General features: G+C 47.7%; 3 protein-coding genes across 5 annotated transcripts in view; 1 reads left to right on the plus strand and 2 right to left on the minus strand.

Moving 5' to 3' along the window:
- Positions 1-1,070: 1,070 nt before the first annotated feature.
- LOC116237100 (olfactory receptor 14J1-like) lies at positions 1,071-2,006 on the minus strand. The gene has a single exon (XM_031606048.2). The coding sequence runs from the start codon at positions 2,004-2,006 to the stop codon at positions 1,071-1,073; it is 936 nt and encodes a 311-aa protein (XP_031461908.2).
- A 7,261-nt stretch (positions 2,007-9,267) lies between these two features.
- Positions 9,268-12,736, plus strand: LOC149913205 (olfactory receptor 14J1-like). The gene has a single exon (XM_090130466.1). The coding sequence runs from the start codon at positions 10,984-10,986 to the stop codon at positions 11,941-11,943; it is 960 nt and encodes a 319-aa protein (XP_089986592.1). The 5' UTR covers positions 9,268-10,983; the 3' UTR covers positions 11,944-12,736.
- A 1,212-nt stretch (positions 12,737-13,948) lies between these two features.
- The window catches only part of LOC116243576 (uncharacterized), a 30,607-nt gene continuing 29,367 nt past the window's right edge, over positions 13,949-15,188 (minus strand). Inside the window, exons 11-12 of one of the 3 annotated variants that reach the window (XR_016461397.1) lie at positions 15,053-15,188; positions 13,949-14,894 (exon numbers count right to left, since the gene is read on the minus strand). The gene's annotated coding sequence lies outside the window, so the exon portion shown is untranslated. The remainder of the gene's footprint in view (positions 14,895-15,052) is intronic. The other 2 variants (XR_016461391.1, XR_016461396.1) reach the window with 2 other exon arrangements.

Here is a 15,188-nt window from a genome sequence, read left to right on the forward strand (position 1 = left end):
GCTGCCTCAGCAGCACCACTGCAGAGCCCTCATTTGCCTGTGGGCTCCTCAATTCCTTTGGATCAATGGTCTGTTATTGCATAGGGAATTAATCTTTGCCTTACACTTACACTGTCTTTTACACTGTCCCTGGAGATTCCCTGACTATCTCCTGGTTGTTCCAGATTTCTCTCCAGGATGTGTCTGCCATCATAGGTAGCCCCACAGCAGCAGGGACAGTCCCACACAGTCATGTTCAAGACCAGTTATTGTTTGCTGGGCCATGTACAACCAAGAGTGGAGCTCTTGTCCATCCTCAGCCTGGGACCGTGAACCATGCTGAACACTAAGAAAGATAGAGGACTTTGCTGAGGGCAGCTCCTTGGCTGTATTCCTGGCACAGATTTGGAAGAGGCATTCAGACTTCTGGCCCTGCCCTGAACAGCCACTGCTGTCACGATTGTCCTAGTAGGGAGGCCAGCTGTGGCACAGTGCTGCACACTGCCTGCCCTCCCTGCAGTCATAGGGATGCCATTGTAGAGACAACAACACTGTCACCAATTGCAGCAGAACTGAGAGCTGACACAAATGCAAGGACACAAGAGAACAGTAGGGAAATGTAAAGAAAGCAGCACTGAATAGACCACGTCCTGCTGCTGCCCATGGCCATGGCTCCAGCACAAAGGCAGCAGAGAGGGAGCCTACTGGGTGGGGAGAGGCAGCCCCACAGAGACCAGGGCTGCTGCTCCCCGTGGCAGTTGGGCTCTTGGTTCCTGTATCCCTCCTGTGTGCAGGGCTGCTCTCTGTGATCCAGAGCAGGTGGGGGCTGAGATAAATGAGATTCTGATGAATTCTTTATCAATTCAAAGAACCCAGCAACTTTTGTACTTTGGTAGGACTTTGAGCCAGAAACAAAGGTAGAAAATAAAGAAGAAATGTGATGAAAAATAAAGAAGAAATGTGATGAAGAGTATTGCTTTATTGGAATTAATGTTATAATAGGAACAACAAACAGGGAGGGAGGGTGAAAGAGATGAAATAAAGGAAGTCCAAACTTTTCCCATATTTCTGATAGTCACATGATGAGCATGTTACTGATGCTGAAGCAGTATATCTCCAAACAGTTTCCTGAGAGCATCCTTTAGCTCCTGGTTCCTCATGCTGTAGATGACGGGGTTCAGTGCTGGGGGTATCACTGTATATAACACTGCCACAACCAGGTCCAGGGATGTGGAGGAGATTGAGGGTGGCTTCAGGTAGGCAAATATGGCAGTGCTGACAAACAGGGAGAGCACAGCCAGGTGAGGGAGGCACGTGGAGAAGGCTTTGTGCCGTCCCTGCTCAGAGGCCATCCTCTGCACAGCCCTGAAGATCTGCACATAGGACAGCACAACAAAAACAAAACAAGCAAAGAAGATTAAGGCACTACATATGATGAGTCCAAATTCTCGGATGTAAGAACCAGAGCAGGAGAGCCTGAGGATCTGGGCAATTTCACAGAAGAACTGATCCACAGCATTGCCTTGGCAGAGAGGCAGAGAAAATGTACTGGCAGTGTGCAGCAGAGCATGGAGAACTCCAGTGCCCCAGGCAGCTGCTGCCATGCTGGCACAAGCTTTGCTATCCATCAAGGTTCCATAGTGCAGGGGCTTGCAGATGGCAACATAGCGGTCGTAGGACATAACAACAAGAACAGAATATTCTGCTGAAAAAAGAAAGACAAACAGAAATGTCTGGGCAGCACATCCTGCGTAGGAGATGGTCCTGGTGTCCCAGAGGGCATTGGCCATGGCTTTGGGGAGAGTGGTGGAGATGCAGCCCAGGTCGAGGAGGGCGAGGTTGAGGAGGAAGAAGTACATGGGGGTGTGCAGGCGGTGGTGGCAGGCTACGGCTGTGCTGATGAGGCCGTTGCCCAGGAGGGCAGCCAGGTAGATGCCCAGCAAGAGCCAGAAGTGCAGGAGCTGCAGCTGCCGTGTGTCTGCCAACGCCAGCAGGAGGAACTCGCTGATGGAACTGCTGTTAGGCATCTGCATGGGAGACACCTGGGCATGGAGTCCTGTTCAGAGTGCAGAAGATAATGACAAGTCAAGACCATTCTCAGAGACATTCCTCCTGCTATACTATATATACATATATATATATCTTTCTGTATGGAAAATGTTCATTTAACTCCTTAACTTGAATTTATTTTCCTGAGCTTCACCATCTCTTAAGAGGCAGAAGATAAAGGAACTCCTACTTTCCTCTCATTTCTTAATCATATCTCAGCCTCCTGGATATTTTTCTCCTCTGAGCAATTTCCATGCCTCATATCTTTACCCTGTCTGCAATCAGAGTGCCCATGACAACCTCTGTGCAATTACATTTCTGTTAGAGAAAGCTGCTAGTTTGCAGGATAAGTGCATTATTCATGCCTGCAGAAAATGAAGATAGTTTCAGCTGGTGCTGTCCACTGGGAGACGAGAAGTTGAAAGCACTACAGGAGATTGTTTGCATAACTGCAGAATAAGAAAGGTACAATTCAGGATTCTCAGAAATGTGTTCATATCTCACAATTCCTTTCAGATTTCCCCCAACACTTTCCCCATCCCTAAGAACAGGAAATGCAAAATCCCTGCCTTTTCTCTCCTCTTGCAAAGTGCCCTTGGATACACTCTCTGGTGCAGTGTATTGGTGATGCCCCTGCTCCAGGCAGCAGCTGTGGCAGCAGAAGGCCCCTGCCCTGCCCTGCTGGGGCAGGGGGCTCCTTCCCCCCACACGTCTCCCCGCAGCGCCCTGGGCAGCTCCCCAGGCAGGCTGAGTGCTGAGTGCTGAGTGCTGAGTGCTGAGTGCTGAGTGCTGAGCCTGGCAGGCAGCAGAGTCCCTGCCCTGGCACACAGCCCCTGGGGCACAGCAGGGACCTGCTCTGCAGGACAGCCCTGGGCACCCGGCTGCAGCCCTGGCTGCACAGCCTGCAGCCGTCCTGGGACACGCAGCCCTCACGGCTGTGCTCTGATGCTGCAGCACAGAAGCCCTCAGCTGGAGCAGGTCTTTTTCCACGATCAAGAAACAGTTTATGCATCCTGATCTTCAATGGGATGCCCCTGATTTAGTGATCCCTCCAGGAAAAGCAGCTGCATTGGCTGCAGCCAGAGACTTACCTTGTCAAGGGCTGTGAGAAATGTTCCTCCATTGAGTTCTCATTCTGCTCACACCACACTCATCCTGTCAAATCTCTCTCCTTTCTCTTCTGTCCTCATGGCACCTGCAGATCATGCCCCAGCCCTCCTGTGCTTTGCTCCTGGGCACAGTTGTCTCTCTGCAGCACTGCCCACTTGTAGGAGCTCCCTGTGTCCCAGGAGCCCAGCCCAGCTCAGCAGCACAAGATGGGATTTTTTTCCTCCCCACTGATCTCCCCTGAGATGTCCTTGGATCTCCATGGCCAACAGCTCCTCAAAGACAACAGAGACATGATTGTAATTTGAAATCTGCTGATGCCATCTAGAAGCCATCCAGACGATCCCTGGAGAGCACAGGCGACAGCTTCTAAACCAAGCTGTAGAGGAACAAATGAGGAGTGGTGCCCTGCTGGATCACATGGCTAATTGGCAAGGAAGGGCTTGTGGGGAATGTGAAGGTCAAAGTGAATCCGGGCTGCAGTGGCCATGGGATGGTGGAGCTAAGAAGTGTGAATGGGAGGAAAAAAGACAAGCTCAGCTTTAGGCTTCAGGAGAGCACACCTTGGCTTCTTCGAGTGTCTGTGGGGGTACAGTCCAGCAGGGTAAGGCTCTGAGGCACATAGGGTCAAAAAATGTGGTAAATATGTATCACTGCTTACAAACAGAATAAATTCATTCCAAGGAAGAGAAAGCCAAGTAAGAATGTCTGAATTGCTGAATGACTGGGAAAGGTTGACCTGGTCAAACCCAAACACAGAAAGGAAGCATACAGGAAGTGGAAACAAGAAATCACCTGGCAGCAATGCAGAGACTTTGTCCAGCATACCTGCTGAGATGAGTATAGGAATGTCAGAGTTCAACTGAAATTGGATGTGCCCAGGCATATCACAGACAAGAAGGGCTTGTAGAAATATGTAAGCGACAAAGGAAGGCTAGGGAGACTGTGGGCCCACAGTAAAATGGGGCAGGGAACCTGGTGAGACAGGACATGGAAAAGTCTCTGATCCTCGTTTCCTTCCTGACCTCATGGTTTATTAATTGGACTGGGCTTCTCGGAATCCTAGGTGGCAGAGACAGGTGGGAAATGTTGATGCAAGGCAGATGTACTGTTGGTGAAAGTAGAGGTGATCAGGGAATACCTAAGCAAACTGGATCCCGAGTTGGAAGAGGCTGACAGGAATTGCAGAATCCTTGAATGGTTTGGGTTGGAAGGACCTTAAAGATTGTGCAGTTCTATCTCCCTAGCTTTGTGCAGGGCTGTCCCACAGTAGATCAGGATGCTTGGGCTTTTGACATCTTGAATATCTCCAGGGATGGGGTATGCACAACAAAGCTATTTGTTCCATGCCTCACATCATGATCTATGGAATGTTAGGAATGTGTTCCAAATGCCTAATGAAAATCTCTCTTTTGTTTTATTGCCATTCCTCCATGTCCTATTATTTGGAAATCAAGTAAAACGTCTCCAGCTTTGTTATATGAACAAGAGCATAGCTAGAAGATGGAGGGAACACATAATGCAAAGTAGTGCCTCCACGTTTCAAATCCCCATCACAAGAAATACAACAGCAAGCTGGAGAGGAATTGGGAAGATTCAAACAAAATGACTGAGGCTGGAACACTTCATCTGTGTGGATAGGGGGATGGAGCTGAGCTTGTCCAGCCTGGAGAAGAGAAGGCTGAAGGGGATCTGACTGCAGCCTGCTAGAACCTTAGAGGAGGTGATGGAGAGCACAGAGCCAGGCCCATGTGTGGGAGGTGAGAGAGGAGAGGTTCAGCCTGTGCATCAGAAAAGCACCATTTTCACCACAAGCTGATACAAGAACTGGTGCAGGTCACCCAATGAGGCTCTGCAGTCTCTACCCATGGAGGTTTTCAAAATCCACCAGGAGCAAATGCTGAACAACTTGGTCTGTTCCTCTTTGTGATGGCTTGGACGGCACACATCCTCCAAATTCCCTTCCAGCCTGGCTTAGCTTGTGATTTTACACCCTCATGGCCTACTGCTGATGGGCAGAGAGCAGATGCTTACAGGGCATGAAGCAGCCTGTGCTGCATGTGATCATCTAAAACAAGGTCTGAGAACATGTAAAGAGATCAGAACCACCGTGTGACTCAGTGCAAAGACTGAGAGATGTCATGAACAGCTCTGGGCAGGGAAATTCTGGGGGCACCAGACTCCGTGCAAGACACAAAAGGATCTTCTCTTCTTTGTGAAGCTGTAAGTTTGAAAGATGTTCATTAATGCCAATGGAATTGAAAGAATGGTTTGAAGACAAAGATAGAAATTCATGAAAACATGCTAACACACTTCTCAACTTCCAATAATCTCGTGAGTCCTCGCTATTTTTAGGTTGAAAACACTTGTCTTTTGGTTTATTATGTGTCTTTTTCTGTTTTTAGTTTTTCTTGAAGACAGTATTTTCCAGAACTGTGTTAGCAGGACACAGATGACTTCAGGTATTTTTTCAGGTATATTCCCTGAGCTACTTGTTCCACACCAGCTCCATGCCTCACATCATGATCCATGGAATGTTAGAAATTCTTTCCAAATGTCTAATGTAAAACTCTCTTTATTATCATTTATCTTTGTTCTGTTATTCAGAAATGATGTAAGAAGTCTGTCTCCATAGCTAGAAGATGCAGAGAAGGCATCATGCAGAGTTGTGCCTCTGCATTTCAGATCCTCAGTACAGAAAGGTGACTGCAAGTGGGAGCTGATATAAATGTGTTAAAACATCACATCTTCAAATATTCTCATGTGCTATCTCTCTCTTTTTAAGCTGAAAACACTCATATTTGAGGGGATAGCGTCTTTTATTTATTTATTTATTTGTTTGTTGGATTGTTTGTTTGTTTGTTTATTTTCCCTAAAGGGACAGTGTTTTCCAGAACTGTGTTTTCAGGACACAGATGCCTTCAGGTACAGGGACACAGACAGTGGTGCCAGTGCCAATGCCCTGTGACCAATGCCCAGCGTCCACCGCTGCTCTACCCTGCTGCGTATTTGATGTCCCTCATCCTCCAGGTTCTCCAGCTCTCCTAAGTCAATGACCATGGTTCAGGGCATGTTTTCAGCAGGCCATCTGGACACATGCTCTTCCCACTGCTCTCCAGATTTCCCCCTCCCTTGCTTGTTCTTCACTCAGATACCTCCCAAATAACTGGCTGACCTATCACACTCAGGGAGATTACTGGAATTCGCTCCATCTCTCTTAAGTCTGATGGACTCTTTTCTCAACTCCTTAACTGTGATTCTATCTATCCGTTCCAATCTCTATCTAACTTGTTTCTTGTACAAATATTCCCTGTGAAAGGCAAACCTCATTAGATGAAGTTTGAACAAGGCACACAGTTGACGACTGTGTTTTATTGTTCTTTCAATTGCATCACATTTCCTTTTGTCTGCTTAAAAAAAAAGAAAAATAAAAGAAAAAAAAATCTTTCATTACCCTTGTGCTGCTGGTTCTCTGAGGAAAGCCAGTGGGAGTTGGTGTAAAGGAGGTTTAACACTGAGCGCATGACTGCAGAGGAGAAGTGTGATGGGAGGAAAAGTGATGCCAGTCCCATGGGGCCTATGGGAGTAAAATGGGATGGGGAAGTTGAGGAAAACATTTGTCCACACAGTGACAGAGCAAAGCTCATTGGGGGACATCCTGGGTCAATATCAATTCCAAAGTGCTGGTTTAGATTTTTGTTTAAACTGAACTATTAATAAATAAATAAATAGAATTCTTAAATGCCCGTTGTTCTCTTCCCCTTTTAGCTCCCTCCAGATACCTGTCCAGTTTGCTGCACAAGTTCTGAACACCTGAAGAAGATGACAGGAAGGCACAAGGCTCAGGAGGGCTCTTCAGGTTGTAATGGGTCCCACGGGGCATTTGCTGCTGAGTCCATCAACCTCCAGTGCAGAGAGAAGATTGCACAAAATGCCCAAGAAGACAAAGTCAGAAGGAACAGTGAAGTTTCCTGGAGTCTTAATGGGCTCCACTGAGGGCCATTGACAAGCAAGCTTCCCCAGGGACTTGTTAGAGCAGATAATTGGAAGCCATGATTGCAGGCAGACCAAGGCACTGGGATGGTGGCTGTGATGCTGAGCAAAGCCTCCTTTGTCTTGTGAAGCAGAAAGGCCAAGGCCTGATCCCCAGAGCCTTGGCAGGGAGATCGTGTCCCTCATGCTGGCTCAGGGCCCTTCCTGGGGCAGTGGGATGGAGGTTTGTCTGATGTCACATGGAAGACCAGGGGACAGCAGCTGCCAGACTCTGCATGGGGTGCAAGGATGCTGTGAGGCCCAAGTCCCATGAGGGCAGTGTGTCTCATGCCAGGATGTGGGATGTGAGAAGGGCCCAGTCTGGACAAGCAATCAATCCCAATGAAACTCTGAACATCAGCTCTCTCAGTTCTGGTATCCTCTTTTGTACAGTCTCCAATAGCTTTATGTCCTTTATGTTCTGTGGTGCCCAGAAGCGCACCCAGTGCTTCAGGTGAAGGTGCAGCAGTGCAGAGCAGAGGGGGACAATCCCTTCCCTCACCCAGCTGGCTGTTGCATGCTCAATGCACCCCAGGGTACAGTTGGCCTTCCTGGCTTCTTGGGTACACTGCTGACTCACGTTCCATTTGATGTTGACCAGGACCCCCAATCCCTTTCAGTGGGACTGCTCTCCAGTGCCCCATATCACTGTGTGGGTCCACGGTTGCCCCTACCCAGGTGCAGAATCAGGCACTTGTGCTTGTTACACGTAATGCAGTTCGTGCTTACCCAGTTCTCTATCTTGTCCACATCTCTCTGAAAGTCTTCTCTACCCTCAGTGGAGGAAACAGCTGTACCCAGCTTGATATCATCAGCAAATGTACTCAATACATCTTCTAGTCATGCATGCAAGTCATTGATGAAAACATTATAGAGAAGAGGCCCTCAAATGGAGCCCTGGGGAACCCTGCTAGTGAACATCCACCAGCCTGATGGAACCCCATTTAATGTAACCCTTTGGGCCAGACCCAATGGCCAACTGCTCACCCAAGGCAGTAGGTTTCTAGCCGTGTTCAGGGATATTTGTCCAGAAGAATTATCTAAGAAAGAGTATCAAAAGCATCACTGAAATCCTCAAGGATAATCTCATCTGGCTTCCCTTGGTCAACTAGATGTGTGATCTTGTCATAAAAGGACATTAAGGTTAATAAGAACTTCCTCTCATGAACTTGTGTTGGCTGTGACCAATGACGGAATTGTCCTTCAGGTGTTTCTCAGTAACTACCAGCATCATTTTTTCCATAATTATACCAGGTACTGAAGTGAAAGTGACAGTTCTGTAATTGCCTATGTCCTCTTTCTCGCTCTTGTTTAAAACTGGAACGTTTGCCATTTTCCTGTCAGCTGGGAACTGGCATAACTCTAGACTTCTTCTGATGTCATTCACATGAGAGCCCAGAGCAAACTGATAAGTTGTCACCAGTGAAAGAATGCAGGTGTGTCATAGCTTTGTAATGCCTTGAACTCCAGAGTTTGCCACAGATGGAGCAGAGAGGAAGATCTGGCTCTTCTATTGTGAGCTCATCCATTTGGTCAGCAGAATAACACGACATGCTCATGGGGACAGGTGCAAAAGGCACAGTGGGTGCCCCAAGCACAGGGCTGTGGTGGCATTTAGGATGGCCAGGAATACCTCCCTTCTGGCCCTCAGCTGATGCTCAGGAAGTAGCTGTCTGTCTCACAGATTTTCCACCACAGTTCACAAGCACGAGCACACAGCTAGGATCACCCCAGGCACCTTGGTCATCCCTGAGTGTGTGTGTGTGAGCAGTGCAGTCCCTGTTGAATAAAGAGCAAGAATTCAGATGAGGGTCTCACACACAGACACCTCACTGTGCACATCTGAACTCAACTAAGAGGGCTCCTGGCTCCCATGGTTCTGTGAGGAACTGATCCCATCTCAGCCCCAGGGTTTCCATTTGAAGGTGAGATGCCTAACCCTAGAGTTCGGTTGGAATAGCCTGATAGAATCAGAACAAAGGGAAATGGCTTTAAATTAAAATGGGGAGACTGAGGTTAAATGTTAAAAAGTATTTTAAAATGTTTAATGCTTAAATGTTAAATGTTAAAAAATATTTTTTACACAGAGGCACTGAAAAATGTTGCCAAAAGAGGTTGTGATGGTCCATCCCTGGAGGCATTCAAGGTCAGAGTGGATGAGATGCTGGGCAGCCTGATCTGGTGTTTGTCAATGCTGCCCATAGTTGGGGGATTAGAACTAGGCGATCTTTCAAGTCCCCTCCAACCTAAGCCTTTCTATGACTCTGTAATGTTATGACTGCACTTACAGGTCATGAGTGGAGGTTTCCAGATTTGCCATTTCTTTCTCTAATTCTTTTCTTTTAGTAGGAACAATCGTGCTTCTGAAATCAAGTGCATGTGTTGATTAGTTGAGTTGACTGAAGTATGTTTACAGTGATGACCCTGCTTCTTTGCAGCGGCTGTCAGCTCAGGAGGGCCATGGATATCTCCAGGGAGAGAAGGAAATCACATCCTCGGATGCTGAGCTAGTCTGGGCTCCTGAGAAACAAGGAGCTCATACAAGTGGGCTGTGCAGCAGAAAGACAGCTGTGTCCAGGACCAGCACCTGTACAGCACGCAGCAGGGCTGGGGACACGATCTGCAGGTGACAGGATAGAAGAAAGAGAGCTTCTAGCCTGTTGCAGGTTAGTAGGCTGTGAGGTCACTGAAGGAGCATTTCTCACAACCCTTGACAAGGTAAGTCTCTGGCTGCTGGCAATGCAGCTGCTTTTACTAGAGGGATCACTAAATCAGGGGCATCCCATTGAAGATCAGGATGCAGACACTCTGTCTTTATCATGGAAATAGGTCTGCTCCAGTTGAGGGCTTCTGTGCTGCTGCATCAGAGCACAGCACTGAGGGCTGCGTGTCCCAGGACGGCTGCAGGCTGTGCAGCCGGGGCTGCAGCCGGGTGCCCAGGGCTGTCCTGCAGAGCAGGTCCCTGCTGTGCCTCAGGGGCTGTGTGCCGGGGCAGGGACTCTGCTGCCTGCCAGGCTCAGCACTCAGCACTCAGCACTCAGCACTCAGCACTCAGCACTCAGCCTGCCCAGGGAGCTGCCCACCGCGCTGCAGGGAGATGTGTGGGGGAAGGAGCCCTCCAGCAGGGCAGGGCAGGGCAGGGGCCTTCTGCTGCCACACCTGCTGCCTGGGGCAGAGGGATCATGGCTATACTGCACCACATTTTTTCCAAGGGCACTTTGCGAGAGGGAAGATGAGGCAGGCATTTTCCTTTTCTTTTTCTTAGGGAAGGGGGAAAAGTTGGAGGCAGAAATATGAAAGGAGCTGTGAGATATGAACACATCTCTGAGAATCCTGAATTGGACCTTTCTCAACCTGCTGTTATATGTACAATTTTCACAAGTGCTTTCAGCCACTCACCTCCCAAAAGACAGCACCAGCTGAAATTACCGAAATTCTCTGCGGGCATGAATAATGCACTTATCTTGCAATCAGGCAGCTTTCTCTAACAAAAATTTAAGTGCAGAAAGTTTGGGTTCGGGACTCTGAATACCAACAGGATAAAGATATGCGACATGGAAATTGCTCAAAAGAGGAATATATACAGGAGATTGGGATATGATTAGGAAATGAGGGGAAAGTAGCACATCCTTAAGCTTCTACTTCTTAAGGGATGGTGAAGCTCAGGAAAATAAATTCAAGTTATGGAGCTAAATGAACATTTTCCATAGAGAAAGAAAACCATTATAGTGTAGCAGGAGGAGTTTCTCTGAGAATGGTCTTGACTTTCCATTTTCTTCTGCAGTCTGTGCAGGACTCTGAGCTCAGGAACTGCAGATGCCCAACAGCAGCTCAATCAGCGAGTTCTTCCTGCTGGTGTTGGCAGACACGCGGCAGCTGCAGCTCCTGCACTTCTGGCTCTTGCTGGGCATCTACCTGGCTGCCCTCCTGGGCAACGGCCTCATCAGCACAGCCGTAGCCTGCCACCACCGCCTGCACACCCCCATGTACTTCTTCCTCCTCAACCTCGCCCTCCTCGACCTGGGCTGCATCTCCACCACTCTCCCCAAAGCCATGGCCAATGCCCTCTGGGACACCAGGACCATCTCCTATGCAGGATGTGTTGCCCAGACATTTCTGTTTGTCTTTCTGATATCGGCAGAGTATTCCATTCTCACCATCATGTCCTATGACCGCTACGTTGCCATCTGCAAGCCCCTGCACTATGGGACCTTGATGGACAGCAGAGCTTGTGCCACCATGGCCGCAGCTGCCTGGGGCGCTGGGGCTCTCCATGCTCTGCTGCACACTGCCAGTACATTTTCAATACCACTTTGCCAAAATAATACTGTGGATCAGTTCTTCTGTGAAGTAGCCCAGATCCTCAAGCTCTCCTGCTCAGAATCAGACTACCTCAGGGAAATTTTGAATATCTATTTTAGTCTTTGTTTAATCTTCGGTTGTTTTGTATTCATTGTGCTCTCCTATGTGCAGATCTTCAGGTCTGTGCTGAGGATGGCCTCTGAGCAGGGACGGCACAAAGCCTTCTCCACGTGCCTCCCTCACATGGCCGTGGTCTCCCTGTTAGTCAGCACTCTCTTGTTTGCCTACCTGAAGCCACACTCCCTTTCTACCCCATCCCTGGACCTGGTGGTGTCATTTCTGTACTCGGTGATACCTCCCACAGTGAATCCTCTCATCTACGGTGTGAGGAACCAGGAGCTCAGGGATGCCCTGAGGAAACTTTGGGAAATCCCAAAGTGTTTTTTACTTCCTAAAACGTGCATTTTCTTTTAAATATAGTTATTCTAATTATGTTATTATAGTGAATTATGTATTTTTACCCAGTCATCTCGTGTGCCTACAGAACTCAGCTTCCCATGTCCATAAACACAATGAAGAGGACAGCAGAAATTCATTTCTCTCAGCTCACTTTTCTTCCCTTCTCCTCTAGAGCTGGAAGAGAAACCCCCTTTCACATGTGGGATTCAGGGGTCAAGGGCCCAGTGCCAAATGGAGCAGCAGCCCAAATTTCCATGGAGGCTGCCCCTCACTACTCAGTGGGCTTCTGCTCCTCACTGCCTTCAAGTCAGGGCTGCTGGTTTCCTCGAGCCACGACGATGGACAAGGGCAAGAAGTGGTCGTTTGAGTGTTGCTCTCTTTCTACTTCCATGCTTTTCTATTGTACCTCTACACTCCTGGTAGCCCTTGGGTCTCACATGAATTGACGGCAGTCCTGTTGTCTCTATAGTGGCATCCAGTGGCATCCAGTGGCATCCAGCGGCAGAGAGGTAGCAGGCAGGAACAGGCAATATGTACCAATGTGTCAGAGTTTGTCTCGCTGCTGCCAGCACCATAAGACAAGGGGCTGCTTGTCACAGACTAGGAACACGACACAGGGTTCTTGTGCAAAAATTCTCCGTTATTTTCCCATGCAAGGCTTTTATATTCTAACACATGTATTCACGACATTTCCACTAACAATCCATCGGCTAGAAAACAAATAAGTTTCAAAACAAAACTTCATAACAGCAGCAAGCTTATCTTACGCTTAGATACTGTAAGAAACATGCTCAATGTCAACAATTTCTAATCAGGCAAAGATCTCTGTGAAGAGCGGTTTGTTCATTATTGCAATAATGGGCACACACCCCTTACTGACAAGGGAGAAGTTGCACAACTACTCAGCGAAATCCATCCCGTTACATACCCTGGGTCTGACGCAGGTAAAGCCTCTCCTGGCACACATTGGTTGAGCATCTCAGGCTCACAATCTTCTAACACTATGGCTACATTACACTTCCATAGCTATGTTACACTTCCATAGCTATATTACACTTCCATAGCTATGTTACACTTCAATAGCTATGTTACACTTCCATAGCTACGTTTACACTCTCATAGCTACCTTTACACTTCCATAGCTATGGTTACACTTGCATAGCTATGTTACATTTGCATAGCTATGTTACACTCCCATAGCTATGGTTACACTTCCATAGCTACGTTTACACTTCCACAGCTATGTTACACTTCCATAGCTATGTTTAAACTTCCATATCTATGGCTATATCTATGGTTACACTTCCATAGCTATGCTGCACTTCCATAGCTACGTTACACTTCCATAGCTACTTTTACACTTCCACACAATGTCTGCTAGCAATCCAGTGTATTTTGGTATGTTCTGGACATTTTACATTTTATAGTGATAGTAGGACAGTATTTTCACTTGTTCTGTCTCTTCTTTACCCTAGTGTGTGTACCAATTCTTCCTAGGTCGAAACGCCCCAGTCTCAACTTGACTCTGTTCAGGAGTTTTCTTTGTTAAAGGTTTCTTATCCTATGCTATATATAGAAAATGCTGAAATTTCCACTGCAAAAATACAATCTACATCTCAGAGGCCCATGGCCATTCTGGGCCCTTCTGGACAGAAATGAAAGGGGATTGCATTTGCACCATGATAAAACATAGTATCATTATTATGATTATTAATATCATTATTCAACCTGCTGGGTCATCCTGAAACCAAGGTCCATCTGTCCACGTGTGGGTCATTCAAGACTCCTGTAGACACAAAAGGAAAGAAAATGCACTCAGTCACGTTTGATTGCAAGCATTAAGAAGGTGACATCTATCCAGAATAACTTAACCAAACAATTTTTTGCAACTCACACTTAGGGAGTTTTGGGAATAGGTAGTACCACTGATATTGCTCCAATCTGAGGTGTTCTCAGCAGTACAGGTTGCTACAAAATCCCATAAGATTTTTTCCTAGCTTGTTATGAACTTCTAGGATGGTTGCATTCACAGATAGACAAATGGCTTTCATGTTGAGGCAGCCACCCCCACTTCATCTACTAGTTAATTGGTTGGCAGCATTATACAATTGCAAACACCACCCAGAATCAAGTATTTCTTAAAAACAAACAAACAAACAAACAAACAAACTTAACTGACCAGTTGGTGAGTTCAGCGATGCCCTTAGCATGAGAATAAAAGGGAGTGTGGCATACCCAACAAACCCCTTCCTACTTGGCCCAGTCTTAGAATCGTAGAATCATAGAGTCCTTAGAGTTGGAAGGGACCTCTGAAGGTCAACTATCCCAACTCCCCTGCAGTGCACAAGGTCACCACAGCTCCATCAGGCTGCCCAGGGCCTGATCCAGCCTCACTTGGAAAATCTCCAGGGACAGGGCATCAACCACATCAGTGGCCCATCTGTGCCTGTGCCTCACCAGCCTCACTGTAAAATTCTTCTTCATTATATCTCACCTAAATCTACCCTCTCTGAGCTTGAAGCCATTTCCCTTTGTCCTTGCCACAGACTTTGCTAACGATTCTGTCCCCTTCTTTCCTGTTGCTCCCCTTTAGATACTAACAGGCTGCTCACAGGTTACCTTGCAGCCTTCTCTTCTCCAGGCTGCACAGCCCCACCTCATGCCTGTCCTCGTAAGAGTCATGTTCCATTCTGTGGATCACTTTTGTGGCCCTTCTTTATACGTGCTCCAACAGCTCCATGTCTCCTGTACTGAGGACTCCACATCTGGACACAGTACTCCAGGTGAATTCTCACCAGCGCGCAGTAGAGGAGCAGGATCACCTCTCTCACCCTGCTGGTCACACTTCTTCTGAAGCAACCCAGAGTACGGCTGGCTTTCTGGGCTGTGAGGGCACATTGCTGGCTCACGTCCAGCTTCCCATCCATGGTCGTGTCAACCACACCTCACAGCTTGGGGTTTCATGACTGGCAAAAAAAAAAAAAAAAAAGGATAGCACAAATGGCGTTGGAACTCTGCAGAGTGTCACTCGCCCCATGCTTCAAGGTAACAGCCATGTACCATCATGTGGTTTTACCTGAGTGACCATGGAGAGGGTATGAGGATGTGGGATGGCAAAACTCACCTCAGCCCTACAGGCATGGGTACGTGAGGTGCAAGGGAAAGCAATCACAAGAAAGGGTCCTTCCAGGAAAATGGTGGCTCCAGTTTCCAGTGAGCCTGATGGTCTGGTCTTATCCCTGAGGTTGTCAGTGAGCCTT

The sequence above is a fragment of the Phasianus colchicus genome, chromosome 40, assembly GCF_987193195.1.
Source record: "Phasianus colchicus chromosome 40, bPhaCol1.hap1.1, whole genome shotgun sequence".
In the NCBI taxonomy this organism is placed as follows: domain Eukaryota; kingdom Metazoa; phylum Chordata; class Aves; order Galliformes; family Phasianidae; genus Phasianus; species Phasianus colchicus.

What these genes read in the sequence shown, in the direction of transcription:
- LOC116237100 (XM_031606048.2), bottom strand. Translation starts at nt 2,006, where the DNA reads ATGCCTAACAGCAGTTCCATCAGCGAGTTCCTCCTGCTGGCGTTGGCA.
- LOC149913205 (XM_090130466.1), top strand. Translation starts at nt 10,984, where the DNA reads ATGCCCAACAGCAGCTCAATCAGCGAGTTCTTCCTGCTGGTGTTGGCA.